Source organism: Balearica regulorum, chromosome 13 (assembly GCF_011004875.1).
Source record: "Balearica regulorum gibbericeps isolate bBalReg1 chromosome 13, bBalReg1.pri, whole genome shotgun sequence".
NCBI classification, from domain to species: Eukaryota; Metazoa; Chordata; class Aves; order Gruiformes; family Gruidae; genus Balearica; species Balearica regulorum.
In genome coordinates this window covers 22,512,802-22,537,876 of record NC_046196.1, presented here as the reverse complement: position 1 = coordinate 22,537,876, position 25,075 = coordinate 22,512,802, and the positions used below count along the sequence as shown (strand labels likewise).

Genomic DNA, 25,075 nt, shown 5'->3' with positions numbered 1-25,075 from the left:
GATTTAACACAAAAACCAACAGCCCAACCGGGCAGCAGCCATGGATGTTTCCTGCAGGCTAACGTGACCTGCTTTACCAACACAGCGGGAGATGGCTTCATATTCGCCAGTCCTGTCCCTCTAGCTGCTGCGAGAGCTGGATTTACCTATTCCTCAGGGCTGTGAGATGCTTCTACAGCATGGCCACTAACACAGGCAATGTCAGGGCTGCTACTCTTCCCACTCACAAAGACAAGTGCTGGAGAGCCTTGTGCTCTCAGAGAGGTGTGCGCCCTGAGGGACCAAGCTTCTCCAACTCCCCTCATTAGTGCGTGATGGGACCTACCTCACCAGGTCTCCTGCGGGGCTGTATGATGCATATGGCTGGGACCGAGTCTGTGGGCAATAAATACATCAATGACTTTGTGGAGGTGGAAGAGACCTTTTTAATAAACAGGTTTCAAATAAAATTAAAAAAAAAAAATCCCTCTGAACTGCCACTGCGAGAAGAGTTCAGGTAACTAGCACAGAAGATGCTGCTGTATGTGCACGATGGAGGGAGAAGGGAAGAAAAGAACAAGCTGTCACCAACTTGATGAGCTTCCTCAGTAAATCAGCAGAAACCAGCTCAGCAAAACTCTCCAGATAAAATACTGGTGGATCCATGAGAAACAACTCAAATCAAAACAAAGAGAAATCCCTACATCGGAAGGTGCTACATTAGAATAACCAGCGAAATACTGAGTGCCGCTGGAGCCGCAGCAATGGCAGGGAGACAGGTAAGGTCTGCCAGTCGTTCCTGGGGTCAGGAACAGCCACACAGTGAGGGACTCACTCGATCCTTTCACGGGCAGCGTGTGTGTGTGTGCTAGAGGGGGTGTTGGTGGCAGGGAGGTCAGGCTATCGAACGAGGTGGTGGTGTAGAGTGGCAGCAACGGAGGGTGAAGGGCAGCACTCAACGATGTCAACTCCATCTTGCTCTGGTGGCTAGTGCAAATAGTCGTCTACTCTGGCAAAGGAGCAGGAGCCCAAGCCCACGCGAGCCATGAGCCGCAAACACTCCGAGGCCTGGCCCAGGGCAAGCATCAGCGGGGGCTGCTTTGGCAGGTTCTGAGATTCTGTGGGGGCAAAAAAAGAAATCCGTTTAGAAGAGGCATCCTGGCTGCATGCCGGCTCACCTGCACTCGGGTCCCTCTCAGTCCCATCTGGGCACCAAGCCCAGCATCCCTGGCAGAAGCCACTGGCTCTGGAAGGAAGCTGCTCCCGAGTACTGCTGGCTCCACACAGTCCTGCCCACCCATGGCAAGTCCCACCTGGGGCCACAGCTCAACAGGGCCTTTGAGAAAGTGCTGCTGTGGTGGCCAGAGTAAGAAAAAGGCAGTGGAGCTCCTGCTGCCTCGGCATCTGCCAGAAAACCCTCAAAGCATGAGAGATCAAAGCCTGGAAGAATAAGGAAAGGCTGGACAAACTGGCACCCAGTGAGAGGCGACCTCTCCATCTCTCCCACTTGTGCAAGTCTACACACTAGTCCAAGCCCCAGACAAACCCTCCGCTTGTTTTCAACTTCATGTTTGCCGTGTATGCGAGAGGGAATCCTCTGCTGAGCTAGACCAGGTGTCCTGCAACCTGTGTGACGAAGCATGTTCAGACACCATCTTTCATGTCTCCCAGGTGACAGCCCTCAGCAACTTGTCCATGCACCTCATGCACCGGCCAAACAATGGCCAGAGCTGACCACCCTGCCGGACACCTGCCCATGCCGACTGTCAGGGGAAGGGACTCTCCTTCCCAAGCCCTACCATTATTTCTGTGCCTTTACTCAGACAGAACAGGAGCCTTCACGGGTTTGTCCATCAAGCTGTTCCATCCCCCAGAAGATAATCTCCAAATCTCCTTCTGGCACACTCAACACGAGGTGCACAGACCCACCAGGAAATACGTCTGGGCACGGTGAGCTGGCCTGTGCACAGGAGACAGGCGTGGGCTTCCCAGACAGAGAAGCTGTCCAGTGGACAGTGTTTGGCCAGCTGTGGATGGACTGAGCTAGACTAGGCCTGCCTAGAATTAATCAATCCCCTTCTTGCAGACTGGTGGCATAACTTCATTATCACTACACCCATTTCACCACCATGGAGCTTTCTGTAGCTGAAGATACCAGGAGGGTCAGCAATGACATGGCAACTCATTGATTGCAAGCACAAGCCCTCCATCAGGGAAAGCTACTGCATTTACTACAGTAGGTTTAAGGCTGGAGAGTAAACTACAAGAAGCTGTTGGGCCAAGGAAGATGCTTGTGTAATAAAAATGGAAGAGCAGGCATAAACACTGAGCTCTAAGGACACGGAGGAGCGCATGGGACTGCTCATACCTGGATCCAACCATGATCCATCCTGCTGACACAAAGAGCAAAGCTCATCAGAAAAAGGGGAGCTGTCTTGCTAGCTGGAGAAAACCAACCAATAACCGATCTCTGCACAGAGCGGGGCATCTCAGCACAGTTAAGACCAGAAGGGAAAGAGCAGCAGGGCTGGACCGTTACCACAGCCCCGATTCCAACGCTGGACCGCAGGCAGCCAGGCTCTCTGGGCTCCAGCAGGCACTGCACATGATGGGAACATGCAGAGGCAACGCTCGAAGGGAAGACAGACCCTGCCTGCATTTCACTCCACACGTTCAGCATGAGCTCAAAGGTAACTGGAATTACGGCTCCCCTCTGCTTTAGAGCCAACACTGTGGAAACCGGCTTCACTTTGGAGCTGCTGCAACAGAGCAACTGCATTCCCTGCCAGAAAGTAGGACGATGCCAGGACAAAACTCTGCCAACCCAAAGAGCACGGAAAAGAGCCCTGGTAATGCCAGCAAAATGATTCAGGTGGGTTCAGAGCAAGAAGGAAGAGGGGCAGGAAATGCATCAGAGAGATCTTTGCTTCTTCAGAAAATCCTAAGGAGCATCCTTGGAAGCAGCATTGAGGAAGACTCAAGGAAGGGAGCCAAAAGCAGATCAGATCAGGAGGATCTGCTGGCTTCCCCCATCTCCTCCCATCCTGCATCACTGCCCTGTCAGTCCCCAGCAAGAGAAAGAGAGGCAAAAGCTAAACACAAGGATTTCTGAACTCTTCCTAACACAGGCTTGCCTGCCAGAGGACAGCCCTCGAGAGCAGGTTTGTCCAGTGGCAGTGCTCACATAGGAACCAGGTCTTACCCAATATAGCACTATTAAGAGCAGCACACACAGGTTCCCTCTGGATCGGGTCCAGCTGTTGACCAACGGGGCAGTTCCAAGGGTCTGAGTAAGCTAACAAGCTAAATGCGTCCTGCGTGAGAGAAGAGAAAGGCACAGTAAGGTCATGCATGGCTGCAAACACACGGGAAAACCGCCAGGTCCGTCAGCCGGGGCACCTCCTGCCATCGCCAAGGTGACAGGCGCCTACCTCCTGAAAAGAAATGGCCCTTTTCTTCTCAGCAGTGAAGGACCCCAGTGGGCCATCAAGATAGTGGATTAAAGGGGGGGCCCCCTCCACCTGGCAGGGGAGCCAGCACAGGAAGGCAGGCAGAGTGTCACCTGGAGAGAAGAAGAGCGAAGGCAGGCAGGAACTGTGTTTCTTTTCTCCTGTGCCGAGAACTGGGTCTAGATGCTCTAAGTTCACCGAGTTTTGACCTCTGATCCCCAAGCAGGCCCCTTCTTCCTCACCAGGTGCAGAAGCCGGGGTTGCCCAAAGCTCTGCAAGAGGACCCGCAACCCCGGCCCTGGCGCAGAGAACCGCTGCGACGGAGCACAAGGTCCAGGCTTACCTGAAGCATCTTTTTGTGCACCGTGTTCTTCCCGTATTCTCTGCAAAGCTGCTCACTCAGCATCTGCAGCTCCCGTCCAAACTGGATCATTCGTTCCGTGGCAGCGTGGTTCCCTCCACAGAGCTGCCTCTGGGGACAGCTGTCTTCTAGAGGAAAGGCAGTGGAGAATTAACAACCATCCCTTGTTCCCCACCACTGCCCACTCTGTGTCACGCTACCCATGAACTCCTTCCCCTTCTGGAGCAGGCAGCTGCTCCCTGCTCTAACTTTATCCCAGTGGAAGCTTTTCCTGCACTGCCACAGCCAGGCGTGGTTTTTTCAGAGCCCCAGAGATACTGGGAAAACTTGAGCTCAGTTTGTTTAATGCCTGAGGACTACCTACAGATCAAGTATTCTGATAAAATCACGGCAGCTTGCAACTCCAGCTGCGTTACCCCTTCATGTGTGTCGTACAGCGTACACAGCACGGAAACGCCTGGTCTAACAAATCCTGGCCTCACAAAACTTTCAGTAGAGATGCCACCACCAACAACCTCCCAGTATTAGGTGGCCAAATAACTGGAGGAATCCCCAGTTTCAGAGGTGGTGTCGCTGATTCATCCTCTCCCTCCCGGCTAAAGCACCCACAAACACAACACTTAGAGCTGACCACACTGCGCTGAGGACACTTTGAGCCTTGCACAGCTCGGTTCAGTTCCTCAGCTGGAAGAAGCGCCAGGACTGCTCTGAGCTGGAGTTCATGACCAGTGCTGAACAAACCTTTGACTCCTATCGCTTGCCCTGCTCCACTGCTGCGAGACTATGGAAAGCCAGACCTAGTTTTAATTCCAAGACAGATTCATCTTCCTGGTGAAACAGATATCTTGAGAACTTCATTCACTGGGGTGGGGAAAGAAACCCAAAGTACATGGGTTTTCCCCACAATCCAATCACAACTTTAAGTCTCAATACCAGCTAATTCTATTTCCCTTTTCCCCTCCCGCCTCTGAGGCCCTACCCATGCTGGATTCATCCGTCTGCAGGATCTCTTCATGTTTGTAGGTGCCATTCATTATCCTGGTGGATGAATTTTCCAGGACTCCATTGGGGTAGTGCTCAGCCTCCATTTCCATCTCGCTGTCACTGAGGTGAAAGGATGAAATAAAGGTCAGATATCTAAATTAGGGAAGAAATGAAGAGCTCAGATGCCAGCAAACAGCAGCCAGACAACAGATAACATACTAACATACTAAACAGGAGGGAAGTCTTGGCCACGGTAAGCCAAAGTTGCAAAAAGCGCAGTGCGGAACACACAGGGGCTCCAGGCTTAAACGTTCAAGACAGCAGTCTGAATTAGATGAGAATATCTTGCTGGGACTTGGGCTCTACATTTAAAAAACAAATCCTAAATCCAGCTTTATCAAATGATCCTGGACAATGGTAATTGAGTCTGAACAAGTGTTTCTCACTCAGTAATGTGCTATACGGCTTTCAAGAGGTCCTGATAGAGACTACAAACTGTCCTGCAAACTGTGCTCAGCACAGTACTCAGAGGAGCAGTGCCAGCTGCAATTAGCAAGAGATTCTCCTAATCACAAGGACATCCTCTGCTCCAGCAGGGCCCCGGGCAGCCCTGCAACACCAACCTGGAAAGTGAGCCCAAAGGAAGCTCAGTTCTCACCACGGCTCAATACGTTCCACACTCCAGTAAACACAGCAGTAACTCTACCGCTCTCCTGGACTGTCTATGCCTCCTGGGAGAAGGGAGGCTTTCTAAAGCTCTGACTTGCTGTCACAAGTACGATACAAATTACTGTTGATTCAGAGGCTCATCTGGAAGGAGCTGGGCAACAGGTAGAGGGAGCCAAGAAAAATACTCGAGAGGGCAGTGCACCAACCCAGTATTCACTGGAGCTGCTGCCTCACCCCTAAAGGGCGGGCAAGCTGCTTCGAGCAGTCATCGGCTGGCTGAGGCAGGAGCAACGGCTCAACGGCAGAGCTTCTGTGCAAGCTATCGTGTTGGGCTCTGACGGCATCAGTCCCGTGGGACAGCTCAGTGTTTGAAACAAGAGCATCATAATATTCCTTAGGAGACGAGCCTCCAAGCCTGGGCCAGAGTAGGAGAACGGGAACAGGTTTGCATCTGCTGGGAATAGTAGTGACCTTGTAGATAACAAAGAGTTACTCTGTTGTTCAGAAGAGCAGGAGAGATGCCCTTCAGAAAGCAGACTGAGCCTTCTCCCACCATCTCACCCTCCTCAGGCATCTATAAAAGAAAAAGAAATACCTGGTTTCTTGGTTACTCGTACTACTGTGCTGCTGAGATTTGGTAGAATCTGTAGAATTGGACTCAGAGTAGTTCACAGATGAGGGGGAGGAGGAGGAGGAAGATGAAGATGATGAACTCAGCGTTGGGTATTTACTGTGACTCTGTTTGCTTTTTGTGGACATGACTCCATTGCTACAGGTTGGACTATCTGCTCCTGAAAGTCACGAAGAAAGGGAAAAATGAGACCAGACTGACAATATCACTCTATTGTGAAGTCAACAATTTAGCAAGAGAGGAGGTCCCAAAGGAAGAAAGTAAGAATTAAATCATTAATCATCATTCTTAAATTCAATGGGGTTTAGAGAAAGCACAAATGAATGCGGAAGGAACCGCACTGCTCACCAGCAACATCTGAGCTTAAGGAAGCTCCAAAAATGGGCTGTAAATAAAAAATCGGCAGAAGCAGCTCACATAAGCACAGAAATTATTGTTGAAATAGGAAGTGTGGATGGTTTGTAAAGAAGTTCACAAACTCTCTTCTCACAAACCCAAATATTTCTCATAAACCCTCTATCACAGAAAACTACGAAAGCACAGTTGAAAACTGGGCCACAAGAATTCTTTGCAAGCAGAATTTCCCAGGCTTTCCACAACCTATCTTGTATTAGGCATATACTTGATTCATGCAACACTTGGCAAATAACAACAACCCTCTTAAAAATCACAAGCTAACTTCTTCATTCAGGAGAACGGACATCAATGAAAGGAGAGCCAGGCTTGAAATCTCATTGCCCCCCCCAGCTTCCCAAAAGGGGGGAATCACGCTCTGGAACTCACTGACACAGGACACAAACCTTCGGTCATTAGCACAAGTTTTATATGGATTCAAAAACGACTGGCTATTAAATACCAAGACAACGGAAAATCATTAGGAGCTCAAATAATGTTTTGGAAAAACCTCACTACGGGCTTGCCTTCTTCCTATATTCTTCCCTAGGCAACCAATACTGACCACAAGTTCTTGACTAAATGATGTGGCCCGGCATGGCGGCTCTCCAGAAGTGATGGTGATGTATCCAAATTCATCAGCTGATCTCACCATTGTATTTATAGCTAGGGAATTGATTTGTATTTTTATCCCAACAACACAAAGATTCAAACTACAGGCCGTTTTGTGCATTTGAACAGCAACGACGCAGTAGACTGTGCACGACAGCCTTGCTTAATCTTTGAAACAGGCACTGATGAAATTATCACTATTTTGAAAGCACAAGGTCTGACAGAGAGAACTGTGGAAGGTGGAGTCCCATGTATGGAGACAAATATATATGAATGCTGCTTTGTGTTGCAGGTTTTTTTATGTAGGCATCTCCCGGCTGAAAAGAGGTATCAACGAGAGCTTTTATGGACTGATGGGGTCATTCTGACTACCTAGTCAGAGAAAGATACCCAGGGTTTCTTGCAACACAATATAGGAAAATAAAGATACTGTCTTGGGAAGGTGAGTGGCAGCTCGGAGGCGTTCTACTAATTGTCTTCCTTCCCCGTCAATGTTTGCCTGTCCACAGTTTGTCACATGCAGCAGCGGGAATACCGAAACAAAATGCGCTCAGAGGCTGCGAGCAGCTCAAGGCTCGGTGAAGCAGCTCGGCTGTTTCCAGGGGCTCTGCGGGCCATAGTCCCTGGCCCGCCCCATCCATCCTCAAAGCTGTCGTCAGTAATTACCAAGGGAAGACAGCTTGGGTGTCTTGGTTCATGTCGTTCTTTCCACTTCAAATCCTAAAGTTTCATTTTTGCAAACTGCAGAAAGTTGATGCTTCAGGGTTTTGCAGGTACAGAACTGTTCCCTTCTCACATGTTTAGAGCTTGCAAGGTAGAGTCCATGGCAGAAGGAGAAGCTCCCACACAAGGCATCCCCCTTAACCTTTTGCTCCGTTGGCCAGAACAGTGCTTCTTCTGCTCGATCCTTACTGGAAAGCAATTCTTTTGCAGACTCTAGGGTACAGGAGGCTTTGTTTTCCAGAGCTCCTCTTACAGCTCAGTCAGTGAAACACTGAGTCACTACTGGCTGCACTAGAAGGCCACCTTCAAAAGCTTCCTTATTCTGAAAAAAATCTGCTCTGCAGACAATTATCTGTGGAAAATAACTAATGCAAACCCAATTCTGTAATAGTACAGACACCCAGGATAACAGTATGTCCTCTCAGCTGGGTATCAGAAAGGAGCAGAGCATTTCATAGAATAATGCACAGAAAGTAGCAGGTAAGGGACAGCAGTCACCTTTAACGTTTGCTCTTCTCACCAGGAAACACAGAAAACACACTTACCGGTACTATGCACGTGTGAGTTGCTTGATCCATGTCTAGGACTTAAGCTGGGGGACCCGGGGTAACTGTCCTGGGATCTGGGGCTGCGGGCACTGAAACAACGGACTTCACTGTCTGTCCCATTCACCATCTCCACAAACTGCCGACACCTGATTTCATAGGAGGGAAGAAGGAGAAAAGGGTGCGTGACAGCCAGGATGCTCTGCATTGAGGTTTTTTGAGTTAAATTTCTTGGCTTTGAAAAAGACATTTCAGACTCCTGGTACCTTTGTATCGCGAGTGCTCTGACAATGCTATGGGAGGAAGGAGTTCAGAACCTGCAACTTTGATGCTAATGAATGTTGAGATGTTCCCAAAAAGCAAGTTTATTTCCATTGTGCTAAGAAGAAACTGTTCCTTTCCAGCATGCTTTCATCTCCACTACCTTGCAGGAACTCCAAAACTTGACCGTGGGTTTTTTTTCAGGGACATGATAGTAAATCTGCCAAACATCATAGTTCCCCCACTACTCCGTCAACCTAGAAATGCTGGCGGCCAATGGCAAATAGACAAGGAAGGGTAAAAAATGCAATATCCACAGTGCCAGGACAGGTCCCTGTTTAGCTTTGCTGGGAACTGTCCTTACACATCCCAGGAGGGTGGGGAGAGCCACTCTGTATGGCTGGCAGAACTGGGACACACAGGCACTTTTTTCCTTTTACTCTCTACCCCAGATAGCCTTTTCCATACATCTGCCTTTCTAGGAACCTTCACAGTGACTGCCCTGTGCTCCAGTGTTGCAAGAAGACAAGTAAAGGCCATCTGTGAAGGAGTTTCTGGCGGTCTGCAGAACTAAAATTTCACCCACCTCTGCCTGCCCTCCTGAGGCAATGCCATACTGGATCTGAGCAGCAACAAAAGGGCTACGTCTACATTGCTACAAGCACTGTGCAAAGGACTGAACCGATGTCCTCTCCCACCTGCTCCCAAAAGGATCTCAAACAGTTTGAATTCAGACCAAGCTGTGCAGCCGGACTGGATGGCTGGACAGCTTCTGTCTTCTCTCCTTCACCTACACATTTCAGCATTAGGGAGTATAAAGCTATTCATACTTACTTTAACATGAAGAGCAGGTTGGGGTTATGTTCTAGGAGGCCAGGATAGAGCTGCTGGGTGGCTTCTATAGCCTCTCCCACTCTGCCTGCTAATACTAGCTTCTGTATTCCTGAAAGCAAAAGGAGACCTATTGACACACAGGACTGGCCAACAAGAATGGCCAGAAGAGTTGTCTCACGTACGCCACACAGCTCCCCACTATCACCTTGCACAAGGGCTAGGGAGAACCGGGGACCGCGTTCTGTTTATTATGGATTAGGATGAGGAAAAAGCCTGTGAAAATGAGGGAGAATCTGTTAGTGGCTCAGAAACACCAAGAGGATCTGAGAGATGAAGCGGGTGTGCTGGGGTGGGGTGTTCTGGGACTTTAGTCCTTCAGCCACAGAACTATGCAGCGATGGAAAAGAAAGCAGGACATGACAGCTGGATGGGAACAAGGAGGCTGCTGGGGAAATGCCAATTTCAGAGGGGAATCCCCTAGGTCACCCCCACGTTACATCCTCCAGCTGGTCCAAGATTACTGTATGGCTGACCACCAGATGAACAGAGCATTCTCAGAGGGCCTAAACCACAGCACCGTACCGCTTCCCCACTATCCCCACCTCTAAGCAGAAGAAATTATACCAACAAAAGAGGGTTCCTGCACATCCCACCTCAATGTACTGCCAGAGAAGTAACCTGAGCCTCAGTGAGGATGTGGACCTGTCAGCTAGCTCCAGGGATCAGCTAGTGACGCAGCTAGAAACAGCTCAACAGGTTGGATGTTTCTAGGAGGCGCAAAGATACAAGCCATCTGTCATCCTGGGCGTTCACGTCCCAGGTATGTTCCTTGAGTGGGTCAGAAGACACAATTAAAGACTCAAGGCAGTCACTGATCCCCCCCCGCCAACACTCAGGAAAGCTGCTCATCTACAGAGGTTTTGTCATCTACAGAGGTTTTTTCATTTACAGAGGTTTTTTCTACAGTTTGGTTTTTTCCTAAGTGCACTTAAAACTAAGAATGCACTGCACTTCCCTCTCTGTTTTTCCAGGACTCCTTACAAACAACAGAGAGGAGGTTTTGAATCGCCTGTGAGGTGCTTTGCGGGCGGGCTCTGACTTTCCCAAGCCATGAGCAGCTGGAGGCCCAGCCCGGTGATCCTCATTAGCGACCCCCAGGAACAATCTGCAACGACTTGGCTCGGCTGCCACTTCTCAGGGGCTATTCGCCTGTTACCGGAGCTAAAAGCTAAAACCAAAGACGCAGCTCTCACACCAACATGTGCTTCATTTCGCTGTTTCTCCTACTTGCACGTCCGTTTTCACGTCTCGCTGCCTTTGACAGCTCTCCTCTTTGCCTTGTTTGGCAACTCGCACAGATGTCACCGCCTTTTCTATTTCCCCCCTCTTTTTGTTTTCCCATCTGTGTTTTCCTCACACCTTTTATTCAAGCCCCAGTTTCAGAGCTCTGCATTCCTTCCCTCCATCTGCCTTGTCACCGGTGCTCAGACGAACGACACCGCGCTGTCTTGCATCCCTCCCGTAAGCCTTTACCAATTAAACCCACGCCAGCAAGACCACTGGCCGGGGTCAGGGTTGCGTAACGCATGACCTGGAAAGCACAAAGCCCATCAGCACTGACGGGCAGCGACGACAAGTTATTTTGGGTACTAAGCAGAGTCCCCAGATGAACCCGAATGCTGGCTAAGCGTACGTAATGTATGGAGAACGAGCTACAAAGGGACGTGATGCTCCTCGTACATGACAGTCACATGAGAAATGGTTCACAAAGGGAAGGGAAACGCACAGAGCAGGATGTAGCCCGTATTTGACAGTCAGGAGAATGCAGAAAACACACCAATGTTCTGTGACTCTGCAGTCAAGCCTGTGAATAGAAAAACTAAAGAAAAGGAGAGCGGGAGAAAGCTGCAAGCCTTATTCTGCAGGAACCAAAAGCATTTACAGCCTTACCGACTGAGAGATGAGCCACTTTGAGAGGAAACAGCGGTAACCAAAGCAGACACAGAATACAAATTCTTTGCCTAGTGCGAGCTAAATGCGTTGGCTGTGAATCTGCAAAAACCTCAGTATGTAAAAAAAACTACCTGAAGACAAAATACGCGAAGGGACTGGAAGACTCGTTAACTCCGGGAGCTGTAGTCAAAACACTGTGTCTGGGTCCCTGCGACCATGGTAATGACACTGCCCCTGGGCAAGAGACTGCATCGAAGAACCCAAACCCACAGGGATCTCTGGGGCACAGTGACCTCAGTTCAGGTAAAGTCCAAGGCAACCTTCTATTCTCCACCGATTTGGCACTACCTCCAAGAAAGCACCTTCTGCCCTAGATATTACGTTTAGCCCGATGTGTGAAACTGCTGGACTCAAAGCTGAGAGTCGCCTCACCTCTTCCAGCGTTCAGCTATTCATTCTCAGCAAGACTGAGGAAAATGAACCACACTGATCAGAAAACTCAGCATATTCAACCCTGCCAGGCAGGCAGGTCGTTTTGCAGAGCAGGAAGGCAAAGGGAAAAGAACGGGGCAGTTCTTCAGGCAAAGAGGGCAGAGGGGACACCGTGACGATGGGCAAAGTGGTCCCCAAGCTCTGCTGACCCACAGGCAGCAACACTAAGTCAGCAGCGTGCTGCGGACAGCTTTCGACTCTCGTGGAGTAACTTTTCTACTTCCACGGCACTTCACTCCTCTGCAGAGTCCCGAAGGTGACACGTGGCCAGTGTGCCACGCTTTGGGAACGACCACCCCAGAGACTTACTTTGTCTATTCTTTATTGAGGTCTGTTCTTCCTGGATTGTGGTGTCTGTGACTCTGGCAAAGGCGGTGGCTGTTGAACAGTACCCATGATGAACCAAATACGACGAAACCATACTAGAAAATAAGAAAAGACAAACAGATGAAGAGGCATTGGTAAAACAGGGTAATCACACTGGAGAGGAAAAAAAAAAAAAAATTCAACACAACAGAAGTTGTAATTTCAGTGACCAAACTCAGCTTGCTTAGGACATAACCGGGGTCCTACTTCTGGGTCCACACAGTGTAAATTTACAAGACAGGCACCTCAGCAAACAGGAGGGAGGCTCTAAATTCACCTTACGGGGGGGAAAACCAATAAAATAAGACTCCCAATGTATACACGGTATTTATTTATTTAATGACTGCTGTCCGAGGGTCACTTGTAAGTGCTCAGTACTGTGTAACTACCAGTACAGACATAAAATCTGAACCTCAGAGAGGCTCATGGCTTTCAAGCAGATCTCAAAAAAAAAAAAAAAAAAAAAAAGAAAAAAAAAGATTCTGGTCCTGAATTTCTTCCATCACTTATTTTGCCAGCAATTATATCTCTGGTAGTTGAATCTCCTTATGAATTCTACACATTCACAGATACTTTTATCCGCTGATTTACAAAAAGTAGACAGTCAGCATTGATTTTACAACATTAACACACTTTTAAGTTGTATTTTCAAAAAAATGTTGGGGGGGGAGGTACTATCTCTGTCAGAAAACAAACACAACAAAAACATCTTTCTGAACAGACCATTTCTAAAGCATTTGTGCCGTCCCAGGATATGGTGGGGAAATGTTAAATGCTGACTGGATTTTAACAAAAACCTGAAAAGCCAGCATAAGATTTCAAAGTGATGAATCTCAAAATAGGCTTCTTATGACGAAGTCCAAGTCTGACCAAGACACAGCTCAAAATACATGTTCCACTGAGCTACTGAAGTACTTTATGAGTCAGCAACAATTTTCAGGCGTAAGATTGTAAGCAGGTGTGTAATTTGAAAAACCTGTTTTAAAACGAAGTGTTTCTGAGCAGTGCGGGTACAAGACATACCCTCTGCCCTTGGCATGGCGTAGTAACATCCCTCCCTGCGTCAGGCACCGCAGCCAGGTCGCCCTGGCTCAGCCAGGCTGAACACAGCGATCCAGGCTGGCAGGAACGGAGCGGGGAAAAGCCAACTCTCGCTTCAGGGTAGTTCAGTAGCCAGAGTCAGAGGCTTCACACTGCGAAGACGTAAATGCTCTACAAAGCCCCATAAAAACTGAGCTCCTCCCTATGCCACGACTGCCCGTGGCATCACAGGATGCGTCCCTGTGGGTACACAGCAGTGGTACAGGCTGGGCACCATGCCAGGCTAATTTTCAGCAAGGACTTATCAGTTCTGTGTCTCAGCTACTTACTACAGCAGTGCTGCACCCTCTCAAACATTGAGCGGCATGTTTGCATCCAGGGGTACCTCTCCCGAAGTTCTGGGGAACATTATCGCACTCCACTGTAACCTACGTGAGACGTTCATGCAGACCACAAAAACCTTTCAGAATCCCAAGCTCTCCAAGGGAACAGTTTTTACTGCTTGGGAGCCAGGGCTGAAACTTGTTGAGAGCAGAAGAGCTCAAATCGCAGGAGCAGCAATCCCGGTGCTGCAGCTAGGGCTGCTTCCCTCCCCTTGAGTGGCCACGGTGGTAGTGGAGAGGCTTGTACCGTCTGTGGCTTTTCTTCTTCAAAACAGAACTCAACTGAACACTTCTCTGTACAAATTACATGAACTTCTCCTCGTTCTGCATGGTACCACCCAGATTCTCAAATGAACAGTACAAAGTCCTCACGTTTTATCAGAAAAAGGGACCTACACTGTTCCTCCTCCCATAATCAACCACACCAGCTGATCTCAAGCCTCAGATGATTCCTACTCAGATTCTTCATGGCAAGAGCTAAAAAGATTCAAGATTCTGTAAGACTGTAACAACACACAAAGAAGATGAGTTATCCATGTGAGTCCCTTGCAAGGTTTCAAGTACTTGGAAACCTTCTCAGATCAGCCTCTGCAGTGACAGCATATCCAGCAGTGTAACACAGATGAATGCATGATGTGATGCATCTTGTGATGCTTAATTGCACAGTTGGAGATTAAATCATAGAATCATAGAGTCACAGAATTATTTCAGTTGGAAGGGACTTCATAGCCCATCCAGTCCCACCCCCTGCCATGGGCGGGGACACCCTCCACTAGCCCAGGTTGCCCAAAGCCCCATCCAACCTGCCTTGAACACTGCCAGGGAGCCAGGGGCAGCCACAGCTTCTCTGGGCACCCTGTGCCAGGGCCTCAGCACCCTCACAGGGAAGGATTTCTGCCTCACATCCCATCTCCATCTCCCCTCCTGCAGCTTCAGGCCATTCCCCTTGGCCTGTCACTCCCTGCCCTTGCCACCAGCCCCTCTCCAGCTTTCCTGGAGCCCCTTTAACAGGGACTGGAAGGGGCTCTAAGGTCTCCCCGCAGCCTTCTCTTCTCCAGGCTGAACAACCCCAACTCTCTCAGCCTGAGGTCTCCACAGCAGAGGTGCTCCAGCCCTCGCATCATCTCCGTGGCCTCCTCTGGACTTGCTCCAACAGCTCCATGTCCTTCTTGTCCTGGGGACCCCAGAGCTGGACGCAGCACTGCAGGGGGGTCTCAGCAGAGCGGAGCAGAGGGGCAGAATCCCCTCCCTCGACCTGCTGCTCACGCTGCTGGACACACGGCCCAGGACACAGTTGGCTTTCTGGGCTGCCAGCGCACATTGCTGGCTCATGTTGAGCTTCTTGTCCCTCAAGACCCCCAAGTCCTTCTCCTCAGGGCTGCTCTCCATCCATTCTCCGCCCAGCCTGTAGTTGTGCTTGGGATTGCCCCGACCCATGTGCAGGACCTTGCACTTGGCCTTGTTGAACTCCATGCAGTTCACACAGTCCCACCTCTCCAGCCTGTCCATGTCCCTCTGGACGGCATGCCTTCCCTCCAGCGTGTCGACACACCACACAGCTCAGTGTCATCAGCAAACTTGCTGAGGGTGCACTCGATTCCTCTGTCCGTGTCACTGACAAAGATGTTAAACATCACCGGTCCCAGAACCGACCCTGAGGAACATGAATAAGATACTACGAAACCTACCAAAGCCACAGGACAAGGTAACATCATCCCAAGAGCTCCAAAGGAGCTCCAACCTAAACCAGCCCTACCACTAAACATGAGGATGAGCTCTGACTTAAGCCTGCCTACGGAGAGGAGGAAGATGGGAAAGATAATGCTGATTCTCAAAAAGAAGTCCAAATGAGGTATGAAGAAGTCCAGATCGGTGACCCTGACACCTCCACCATGCACATCAGAGGAAACAATTCTGGAGAACAGAAGGAACAAACAAAGGGATACGTGGGTTCTATTGCAGAAGAATCAACAGCTTTGTAAAGGGAAGTCAGGGCTCTCTGATTTGGGGACATTTTTGGAGGAGACTGGAAGCAGACAGAAGAGATACTTTGGCAGTCCACTTGGCTGTCCAAAGATATTTCACGGAGTCTTTCAGGAAAGCCTCTCAAAGAAACTGTGTTACCATGTGATAAAAGGAAAGGTCCAACATGGCTAAATATTCAGTTAAACAACGGGATGGCAAAAATGATCAGTTTTATCAGGGAAAAGAAAAAAACCTCTCTTGTGCTGCAGGAGCCTGTGGCCTTAACATATTCATAAAACTAAGCTTGACAGACCAGTCCTCTCAGGTGCTTTTATGTCCAAAGATGCAGGGCATACACTTTTTTTTCTGAGTAAGTTGCCTTTTAAGCACTAAAACCTAAGTATTTCCATGTTAAGTATCAATGAACCTCTTCATTCTCTCTGGCTGCTAAGCAAGCTTTCCAAAAGCAGATCCTGTCTTTCCACAAGAAGCGTTGCAGAGACTGAAATGACCCATAAAGTCAGCAATCCGGTACATTAGAATGAAAATGAAAGTTCAAGTCAACAACTTAACAAAGTTTTAAGTCTCTGAGCACATCCACGCTGAATCGGACCAAACATCCTGTTAGCCCAGCACTTGTACCTCCCAACTGGCAAAAAAGGAATAAGGCACAGATTAAACGATAATTTTCCCCATAACCCTTCCAGCTTCCAATAATTTGTCAGATACTTTCTGTTCTAGTGGTGGTATCTCGTCGCATCGTAGCTCTGAAGGATATTTTTCTTTCTAATAAGGTCTCCAGTCACTTTTTGAATCCGTTTCATGGTATCTTATGGCAGAGAGTGTGGAAAACCCCCTCCTTTATTTTTTCTAAACGTGCCATCTAGTTAACTTCACTTAATGCCCTTTAATAATTCTTGCAGTAGAGAAAACAATGAACAATTGTCTCTTCAGCGCCTTCTGCAGGCTATTCAAGACTTTTTTTTTTTCACACTCCTGCCTTACCCCTCACAATCGGTGCAATGATTCATCATAACCCAAAGACCTCGTTCCTTCCTGGAGGGTCCCTTCTTCCCAGCCATTTCGGAACACCCTCAACACCACAGACACCACCCACACACGTCCAAGCCTCTCTACAGCCTCCTCCTCCCAACCGACAATCCCTTACCCACTCATTCCATCTCTTGTCTCTCTTACAAATGACTCATAATCCACATGGAGACATAGTGTCCCTTTAGTTTGCAGCAAAGGAACTTCTCAAAAGCCTTTTGGACTTCCAAGACAAAGACAGCAGCCCAATAACTCCATCCAGGTGTCTGGTGGGTCCTCTTTGCAAAACCCATGTCCTATTTCTCCACGTGCCCAATGCATCTACCCTTCAGTAGTGCTTCTATGGATTTGTCCAACCCAGACATCAGGGTTCTCTCAGCCCATCGCTGCCTGACTCTCTTCTGAACCCCTTCACGAAACATGGCACCATACACACCATCCTCCCCTTCTCTTGACCCAAGAGAAGGCAGTTGGGAGAGCAACTCTGTTCCACAGCTCAGCTGTGTTCTCCTGCAGCCCCCTTAGGACTCTGGGTAAATATCTGATCCCAGAGACTGACTCCACTTCCCCTCACCTATTTCTTCCAGTGCTTCTTTGACAGACACAGCCTCTGCCAAGTCCCTCACAGAGCAGCATCCCAGCATGAGAACCTACCTGATTTCTGCACATGCAGGCAAAGAATTCAATTGGATATGGTCTTATCTCCCCCGAGGTCTCTTTTTTATACTGCAGTCCTCTACAGGACCTACAAACTCTCTGGCAGGGCTCCTGCTCCTAATTTTCTTGAAGAAAGATATTATTACTATTTTCAATAGCTTCTGCTAGTTGCTTTTCAAAGTGTGGGCATGAATTATCCGCAGATAAGTACATGCAAGGCTGGCAGAAACCAAGAACGGTCACATGTACGCAGTTATCACTGCATCTAAGCCTCCTGGACGACAGTCACCAGTAAGAGGTGTTTAGGGAAAGAAGATAATAAAAAGGTGAAACACAGAGCTCTCCCTAACCAGAGATAGAAGCAACAGCCACAGACTTGGGGGGTTTAAAATATAACTATGGAATTGGCCTCCGTGAATTACTGTGAATATTTAAATGTATATCTTTTAAAATCCAGTTATACTTAAACCACCACAACTTCTCGCAGCAGCAAGTCCCACAGTTTCATATATTTAGTGGAAAAAAAAAAATTGTTTTTAAGCCAGAAGGTGCTTTTTCTCTAATTCTTGTGTTTTGAGAAACAGTGACTTATCACTTTCTAGTCACGCTCTTCGTGGTGTAAATGACTGACGGACAGCTACAGTCCACCTCCCTCAATTACCTCTTGCCAAGCTGGGGAGCCTTAGTCAACTCTGTCTGTCTTCAGGCAGAAGATACTCCTGACCTCTGATAACTCTCGTCAACTGTTCTCATCAAGTTCCGCTCAATCCTTTTCGCAATGGGGAATGCGTTCAGTATTCATAAATTTAGAAAGTGCCATAATTGTGTTTTCAGTTAGGTTGGGTTTGAAGCCTTTGGTTTAGGCTATTTCTTGCTCTTTCATTTCTGAATTCAGCTGACTTACATACTGGCTTGTCTCCTACGTTAGAGTTTTATGGTGTCCTCTCCACTCCCCTTCCCCCAGTGCATCACCTCAAAGTGTATGTTCTTCCATTCCTACAAGCTTTCATGCAGTCTTTGGCTGAAAACTTCTCCCATATCTTTTACATTTGAAACAGCAGCAATCTACACAGGAAAGACTATTAAACAACAAAACAGAGGGTAAAACAATTTGAGCAAAATGCACTGACTGGCAATTTTTGACATAAGAAAGCATAAATTAGCATTAAAAAAAAAAGTATTTAAAGCTTAAGAGAATAAAAGAAGCTGAACACCAGAGCAGTGACTTACTTCTGCAGCATGGCTTGCCACTCGCCTAGTCTGTCTCCTATGGGAAACCGCTTAATGGTGCTCTGAATCTTCGCTCGCCACTCCCTCATGTAGTCCTCTATGTCGAACACAAATGGCTGCTGCCCAAAGTTGGCATCAACTATCTCTCCTGGAGTCTGGAGACCCACTGTAGGGTAGAGATTTGACTGGGAAGGAAGAAAAAGAAACTGACATTAAACCCGGCTTTCTCTTTCTGTTTCCAGTTCCATGGTTTGGTAAGAGAAAAAGAGCTGCTCTTTAAATTGAAACATGCAATGGAAGAGGAAGGGGCAACAGCCCTTTCGGTACATCTCCAGGAACCCGATGACCTATTGTGCAGTTACAAACAGTTATTGTACATAAACCAGAGCAACAGGATCAATCCCCCAGCAGCCTGGGATCAATGCCACGACGGCTGTCCATGGCGTGTCCACTTTCTGGCTTAGATTTCTGCAATTTCTACCAAAGTTCAACAGTCAGTAAATAATAATAATGGGGGGAAAAAAATGAAAGGAGCATCATCCCAATCAACAGATCCACATGTTCTCCACTGTTTGCACTGAATTCTCTTATTCCTTGGAAGCTGCTGTCAGAGTATTTTACATCTTTGATGAAAAGGGAACGGATGGTAGTGGAGCTCTGAGGTTAGGTTTTTGACGATCCCAAGACAGCATGCCCTCCACACAAGAAATTCCACTACTGATAGATGAATTTCATTTTAAGAACAAGCATATGGAGCCAAATGGGAGCTCTGACACCCCATCCTGCCCCGAAACACGGGGAACAGAAAAGGTTACCACTGTGAAAACACCTCCGAAATTCAGGCAGAAATTCAGCTTCCAGAGAAGATGATCTAATTGAAAACAGGTGGTAAAAGTCTATCTAGAAGTTCTCTGAATTCCAGCTATTTTAAGAATAAGCTTATGGATAAGAATTGAAGCCCTCAGCTCACTTAAATATGGGAAAAAGAGAAAGGGCATCACAAAAGGTACAGGCACGCCTGGTTCTCACTCTGGATCGCATTTTTTAAGAGCGTGTTCCATTCGCTGTCGTGTTACCTTTCTGCTGCACAGATTACTCCCCTGTTTGCAACACAAACTTCACTAATCCTCCGCTTTGGAGCATCTGCTGACAGCCTGAGGTGTAGGAAGAAACCTCTCTCATGGCACTCATGAACTGTTAGGGGTTGGGTTTCTTCCCTTTGCTCTAACACACTGGAGACCGACACAGCCAGACACCGGACACTGGGCAAGGCACGCAGAGGCACGTAAGGAAATGGAAGTCTGGGAGGTGCCTGGTTGAGGTGTCTTGCTCATGGTTGAACCCAAGTCAGACGTTAGATTGGTGGAGGAGCAGAACCTCTCTCTCTAGGTTAAATCAGCAAGAACTACTACTGGTGGTTAGACGGTCATCCTAAAGAAAGCTAGGATGATTCTCTACTCCTCTGTGGCAAGGGCCATGGGCTTTCCTACAATTATCTGGAAAATTTATTCAACTAATTCCTCACTATTGCAGAGACCTGAGATGTTGGCAATGTCATTGATCTCCCCTTGAGACCTACTGTAGCTGTGGATTTTATTTTTTACTAAAGGTACTAAGATTGTTACGAGGCGGAACTCAGCAGAATCCTGATGACATTGGCAAAAAAGGGAGCCAGCGTGTCGTGGAAAGCGATTCTTCTCTCTGCTTTCACTGGCATGGCTACAGCTCAGTACTGTACTCGGTTCCCTGCCTGCACATCCTCATCCCCAGGACTAGAAAGACATTCCCAAATGGGGTCCAGCGGACTTCTGCTAGGATGGTCAGAGGGCTGGAGGCGCCTGGCATACGAGGAGAGGCTGAAGGAATTAGCTTGGAGAAGGCAAAAAAACCTAACTGCAAGTCTTCCACTCCCCAAAGGAAGGCAATAAAAAAACGACGGAGACATTCTTCTCAAGGGTGCTCAGTGAAAGGGCAATGGGCACAAGCTGCAGCCGGGGAAATTTTGATGGGTCATAAGGAAGAAATTCTTCCCTGAGAGGATGATTAAAGACTGGAATAGCTTCCCAGAGACTGCAGCATCTCTGTTCTCAGAAATTTTCAAAGCTCAACTGGATAACGTCCTGCTCCAGCTTTGAAATTATTGAATATCAAATAACAAAGAAAAAATGAATCTATAAATACAGTCTGAGAATGGATGCCAGAAATCAGGGTGATTGCTTCACTGCTGACTCAGCCCACCTCCTCCTTTCCCATCCTCACACCAAGGAAGTCACTGGGTTAGAGGTGTGCAAAAAAAATACAGCATGATAAAGGAGGAACTAGCAGAGGAAAATGTTGTACTTAAAGTCAGTCTCACTTGTCTTTCAGACCTAGCTGACAAGGAAATAGCTCTACTGAGGGATCAGATCGTTTCTACAGTCCATGCTTTAAACTTCTTTATTAACGGAACTGTTTAGAATTATGAACCCAAGGACTTCCAAAGTCAGGAATCAGACCCCCAAAATACTTGGAAGTTAGAAGTAAAAAACCCCAAGTAACAACATATCGTGTATTTCTCTGCCACTTTTGGCTACATTCCTCTTTGAGGGGAAGCTGCCTACGGCCATCTTGTCCCAAATCACCTCCCAGTTAAAATTCCATTTTTCACATGTGGGCTCTGTTCTCTCTGTTTCGCAGCTGTTGGGAACCATCAGATTACTCCCCTGTTTCGCTGCTGTGCAGGAACTGTCCTGCCACACACAGGGAGACATCATCCCGGAGCCCTCTGACCAGGCAGATGCTTCCCCTGCCAAGTTCTTCAGGCCCACCTTCCCCGTGACTTCTGGACCACCCCTCGCCTCTGATGTTGGTGGCCAGTTGCTCATGACCCCCTAGTTCATCTTGACTTGTATTTTAACCTCCTGCGATCCCACCCTGGGCTCTTCCACATCCTGCTTTTTACACTTCCTATCGTTTCAGCAAACCAGTAGGCAGGATAAACCTGATACGGGCTTGTGTAAGAGAGTTAGGCCTAAGCACTGACTTAAATAGGTGAAAAAAAGGGAAAGCTCCCTCTGTGGGATATTCATTTCTATTTGCAAGCAGTTATTTTTTTACTTACTTCAACCCGTCCTAAGCCAAAATGCGATTTTTTTTCCCCTCATTGCATATTTGTACAGATGCAAATGCTCTTTAGAGGGAACTGAAACAAGCTGAAGCAAATGTGCTTCACCATGTGCGAGAATTATCAGAACAAAATGTGGTTTTCAACTAAAAGTTTCCATTTCAACTTCCTAATATTGCAAAATATTGTTTTCATCATTTGCCTCTGAAAGGGGAATTTTGCATAAGCACTTCGAGGAAACAATTTCTACCTCAAGACTTCTACAGTCTCTGGCAATAGTCATTATATTTACATCAAACGTCTGTCTTGGGTTTGGCATCCCCTTCTTCAGGAAAGGGCTGTAACCTCAACTGTTTGGAAGAAGAACTAAGAAGCCATGGATCAAGGGAGCAAAAACGGCCAGAAAAGGACACGGAATATACAGGCGTCTGCAAGGGGGAGGGAAGAAGGCAGTAATTCAAGGGAAGGATATTGGAAGAGGAGGATGGGAATGATGGAAGTCGGGTGCAGGCATCCTCATGATGAACTGCCAACACAACAGCTGAGCCATTTAGCACACAGAGAGGAATGTCCAAAACTCCCACAGAGGCAGACGTCTTGTGTCCTTGCTCGCATCCAGTTAGGGGGTGAAATGACCCAGTCGAGCTTCTCTCGCCCTCTTTTTAAAGAGAAATTATCTCATGGAGGATAGCTCTCAATAGTAGAAGGTCTATAGGGCATCCACTGTTCTCCTTCCTGGCCCAGAAAAACAGTGTCATAGATGAGCTGCTGCTGTAAAAGCCAGAAGCAGATTTCCACAGAAAACAGCTCAGCAAACTGGATGGCAGGAGGCACAGAGACACCGTTTAACCACTGGAGGCTCGGCCACGAGGCATCAGGTGAATAGCTGATCCCAAACCCCACCTGACTGGATCTTCCTCCAGTTTAACGCTAAACCAACATTCCCCCTGCACAGGAGACACAGACAAACAAGCATGAGATCCTGTAAGGATGATCTGGTGAGGTCAAGAAAGAGCGGGATGGGGGATGCCCTGCGCTCAGGAGGGGTTTGCATTCAATCTCAGCGGCAGTGCAAGACCCCGCTGCTCAAGAGCTCTTCTGCCTGGTCTGCTTCCCCAACTGTTCATCCCCCATTTGTAACAGAGGCTCGACACCCGGGGGGGGGAACAGCTTCCAAGCGCACGTTAAACGTAGACATCAGCCCACCGTGCACTCCTGCACCAAAGGGATGCAAGTCACGCTACGCGGGACAGGTACAGCCAAATGCGTGCAACGCGTTAGGTGGCAATGACAAAACAACGGGAGGCGCGTTGGATAGCCGTTTCTGATCAGTAAGAGCCTAAATAGTAATTATCTATCCCAAAATGAAGATTGCTCTCATCTCAGAAAGAGAAGCGGTCTAGCCAAATGAGAAGAAATTAGAAAGAATATGTTGTGAATAAATTGTGAAAAAATTAGAAGGAATATGGTAAAACTGTGATTGCTAATGTAATCTATACCCAGAGGGGAAAACAAAGAGCACCTAAAATGAAGGCATATATCACAGAAGCGCCTCCTTGCTACGGATGCAAGGCTGTCACAAGACCTCACTCCAAAAGGTTAATATTCATGGACAGGTAAAATATTCTTTTACTTTAATAAACTGTTTATTGGACCAAGTGAAATAACCCACACAAAGAGGGTTTCTGGTTTGGAATACACTGCGACGTTACCAGATTCAAGGAGGCTAGGAACAAAAAAAAAAAAAAAAAGCTGTACTGACAGCTGATATGAGAAGGCAAATTAAATAACTGGAACGTCCTTCAGCACCGACAGTGGCTGGGATGTGGGAGAGATTCGTAAAGCCGTAAATCCCACTGGGAAGGTGAACTGGGAGTGCTAGTCATTATTTGTCACAGCACAAAAATTAGAGGAACAAAATGAATTTTTTGGCGGGAGGTGCCAAACAAAGGAAAGCAAGGTTTCTTCCACGCAACGTGGAAGTCAGCCCAGAAAATGGATCATTTTGGAGGCCTAAACAAGTTATGGAAACTAAGAAATTCCTCAGAGGACATTCATTTGGAGTTATTAAGTACAAAGACAAGAGTGCAACCTCAGGGACAAGAAGTTCTATGTATGAGAGAAATGGATGCAGTGGATGTGTTGGTCGATGCCTGACCTGGTTTTAGCTTCTTTTCCTTGTCCAGGAACACGTAGGTCTGAAAAAGAGCAACCACTGTTTTGTTCGTGACCCACTGTGAAAGTCATGCTTTTGTCAGACCCGACTAGATGTTATTGCCTGGTGTAACTCAGCTGGCGGCACTGCACTCAAGAGTAACTCAGTACCGGGGCTGGTGAATCAGAGGAGTAACCATCAGCCCTACGCGGGTGCCAAATACATTCCTCCAGCAGCTCCATGAGCTGGTTACTCATCACGGGCAGAGGCTTGACAAAGATCTGTGCCATGAGCCAGCTGAGCCTGACCTTCAGGCTCAGAAATACCCTTCCCTAACCACACCACGGCAAGGCAACAACTCCGCCACGGCTGCAAGACCTGGCTGAGACAGGAAGAAGCTGAGAATAATATCGGCAGGTATTTTTGGGCTCTGTGATGATGGGACATGAGAGGCCACTCAGTGACTTTGCACACATACTCCCTGCAGTCGAAGCTGCGTTTGGAAGACAGTGACCTGTAACGAAGTCTGAATCCTTGCTTTAATTCCAGAAGGAGCAACATATTCTTAGGGGTGGTGAGGGATGAGAGGAGGCATGTGAGTAGCCCACAGCCCCAGCCACAGGATTACAAAGTTCCAGCAAAAGGAGCACCCACATCATTCAGTAATACACATTACCATTTAATAACAGGGCATCAAACTGAAAAGAAAGAATAATCACACCCCCACACTCTTCCCCCTCCCTTCTGTTTGCATCCTTAGTTAAAATACTGAAAATAGGTGTACTTACAGGGAGGTCTGTAAAGGCTATACCTGTGGGGGGAAAAATATTAGAATTAAAAAGACAAAGGATTTTTTTTTTTTCCCCTGCTTGGCTACATCCTTAACATGCTACAGAAAGTAACCGCATTTCAATAAATCCCAGCTCTGACCCTGCATTTCATGACCTGTTGTATCTAGACTTAACTTCCCTCCCCAGTCCCCTCCTCTGTCAGGTTTTGCATCTGGAGAAAGGTTCAGGGAAAAGCCTAAGTGTTTCAGACATCTCTCCCAAAAATTTGATTTTCTACAAAGCAGCTCCTCTTTTCTTTGCTTCTCCCTCCGTTACTACGAAGGAGTTAGTTTTCAAGACTCACTTTGGCTTTAGAAACAGAGTTTTACTATAAGGTTGCTTCGGTTTAGGCTGTAACTAGTTCTTCTCACCGGCCAGAGAGACAGGAACGAACATTCATGCTTCGCTG

At 47.7% G+C, this 25,075-nt stretch overlaps 1 protein-coding gene across 4 annotated transcripts in view; it reads right to left on the bottom strand.

Moving 5' to 3' along the window:
- Positions 1–401: 401 nt before the first annotated feature.
- The window catches only part of RANBP10 (RAN binding protein 10), a 76,474-nt gene continuing 51,800 nt past the window's right edge, over positions 402–25,075 (bottom strand). For 2 of the 4 annotated variants that reach the window (XM_075765205.1, XM_075765207.1), the window contains 10 exons: positions 24,625–24,647; positions 18,579–18,763; positions 12,196–12,308; positions 9,442–9,550; positions 8,347–8,495; positions 6,038–6,233; positions 4,769–4,893; positions 3,772–3,917; positions 3,182–3,293; positions 402–1,097 (listed from right to left, as the gene is read on the bottom strand). In XM_075765205.1, the coding sequence (XP_075621320.1) occupies positions 967–1,097; positions 3,182–3,293; positions 3,772–3,917; positions 4,769–4,893; positions 6,038–6,233; positions 8,347–8,495; positions 9,442–9,550; positions 12,196–12,308; positions 18,579–18,763; positions 24,625–24,647 (1,289 nt within the window). In that variant the 3' untranslated portion in view covers positions 402–966. Of the gene's footprint in view, positions 1,098–3,181; positions 3,294–3,771; positions 3,918–4,768; positions 4,894–6,037; positions 6,234–8,346; positions 8,496–9,441; positions 9,551–12,195; positions 12,309–18,578; positions 18,785–24,624; positions 24,648–25,075 lie in introns of all 4 variants that reach the window. The other 2 variants (XM_075765206.1, XM_075765208.1) reach the window with 2 other exon arrangements.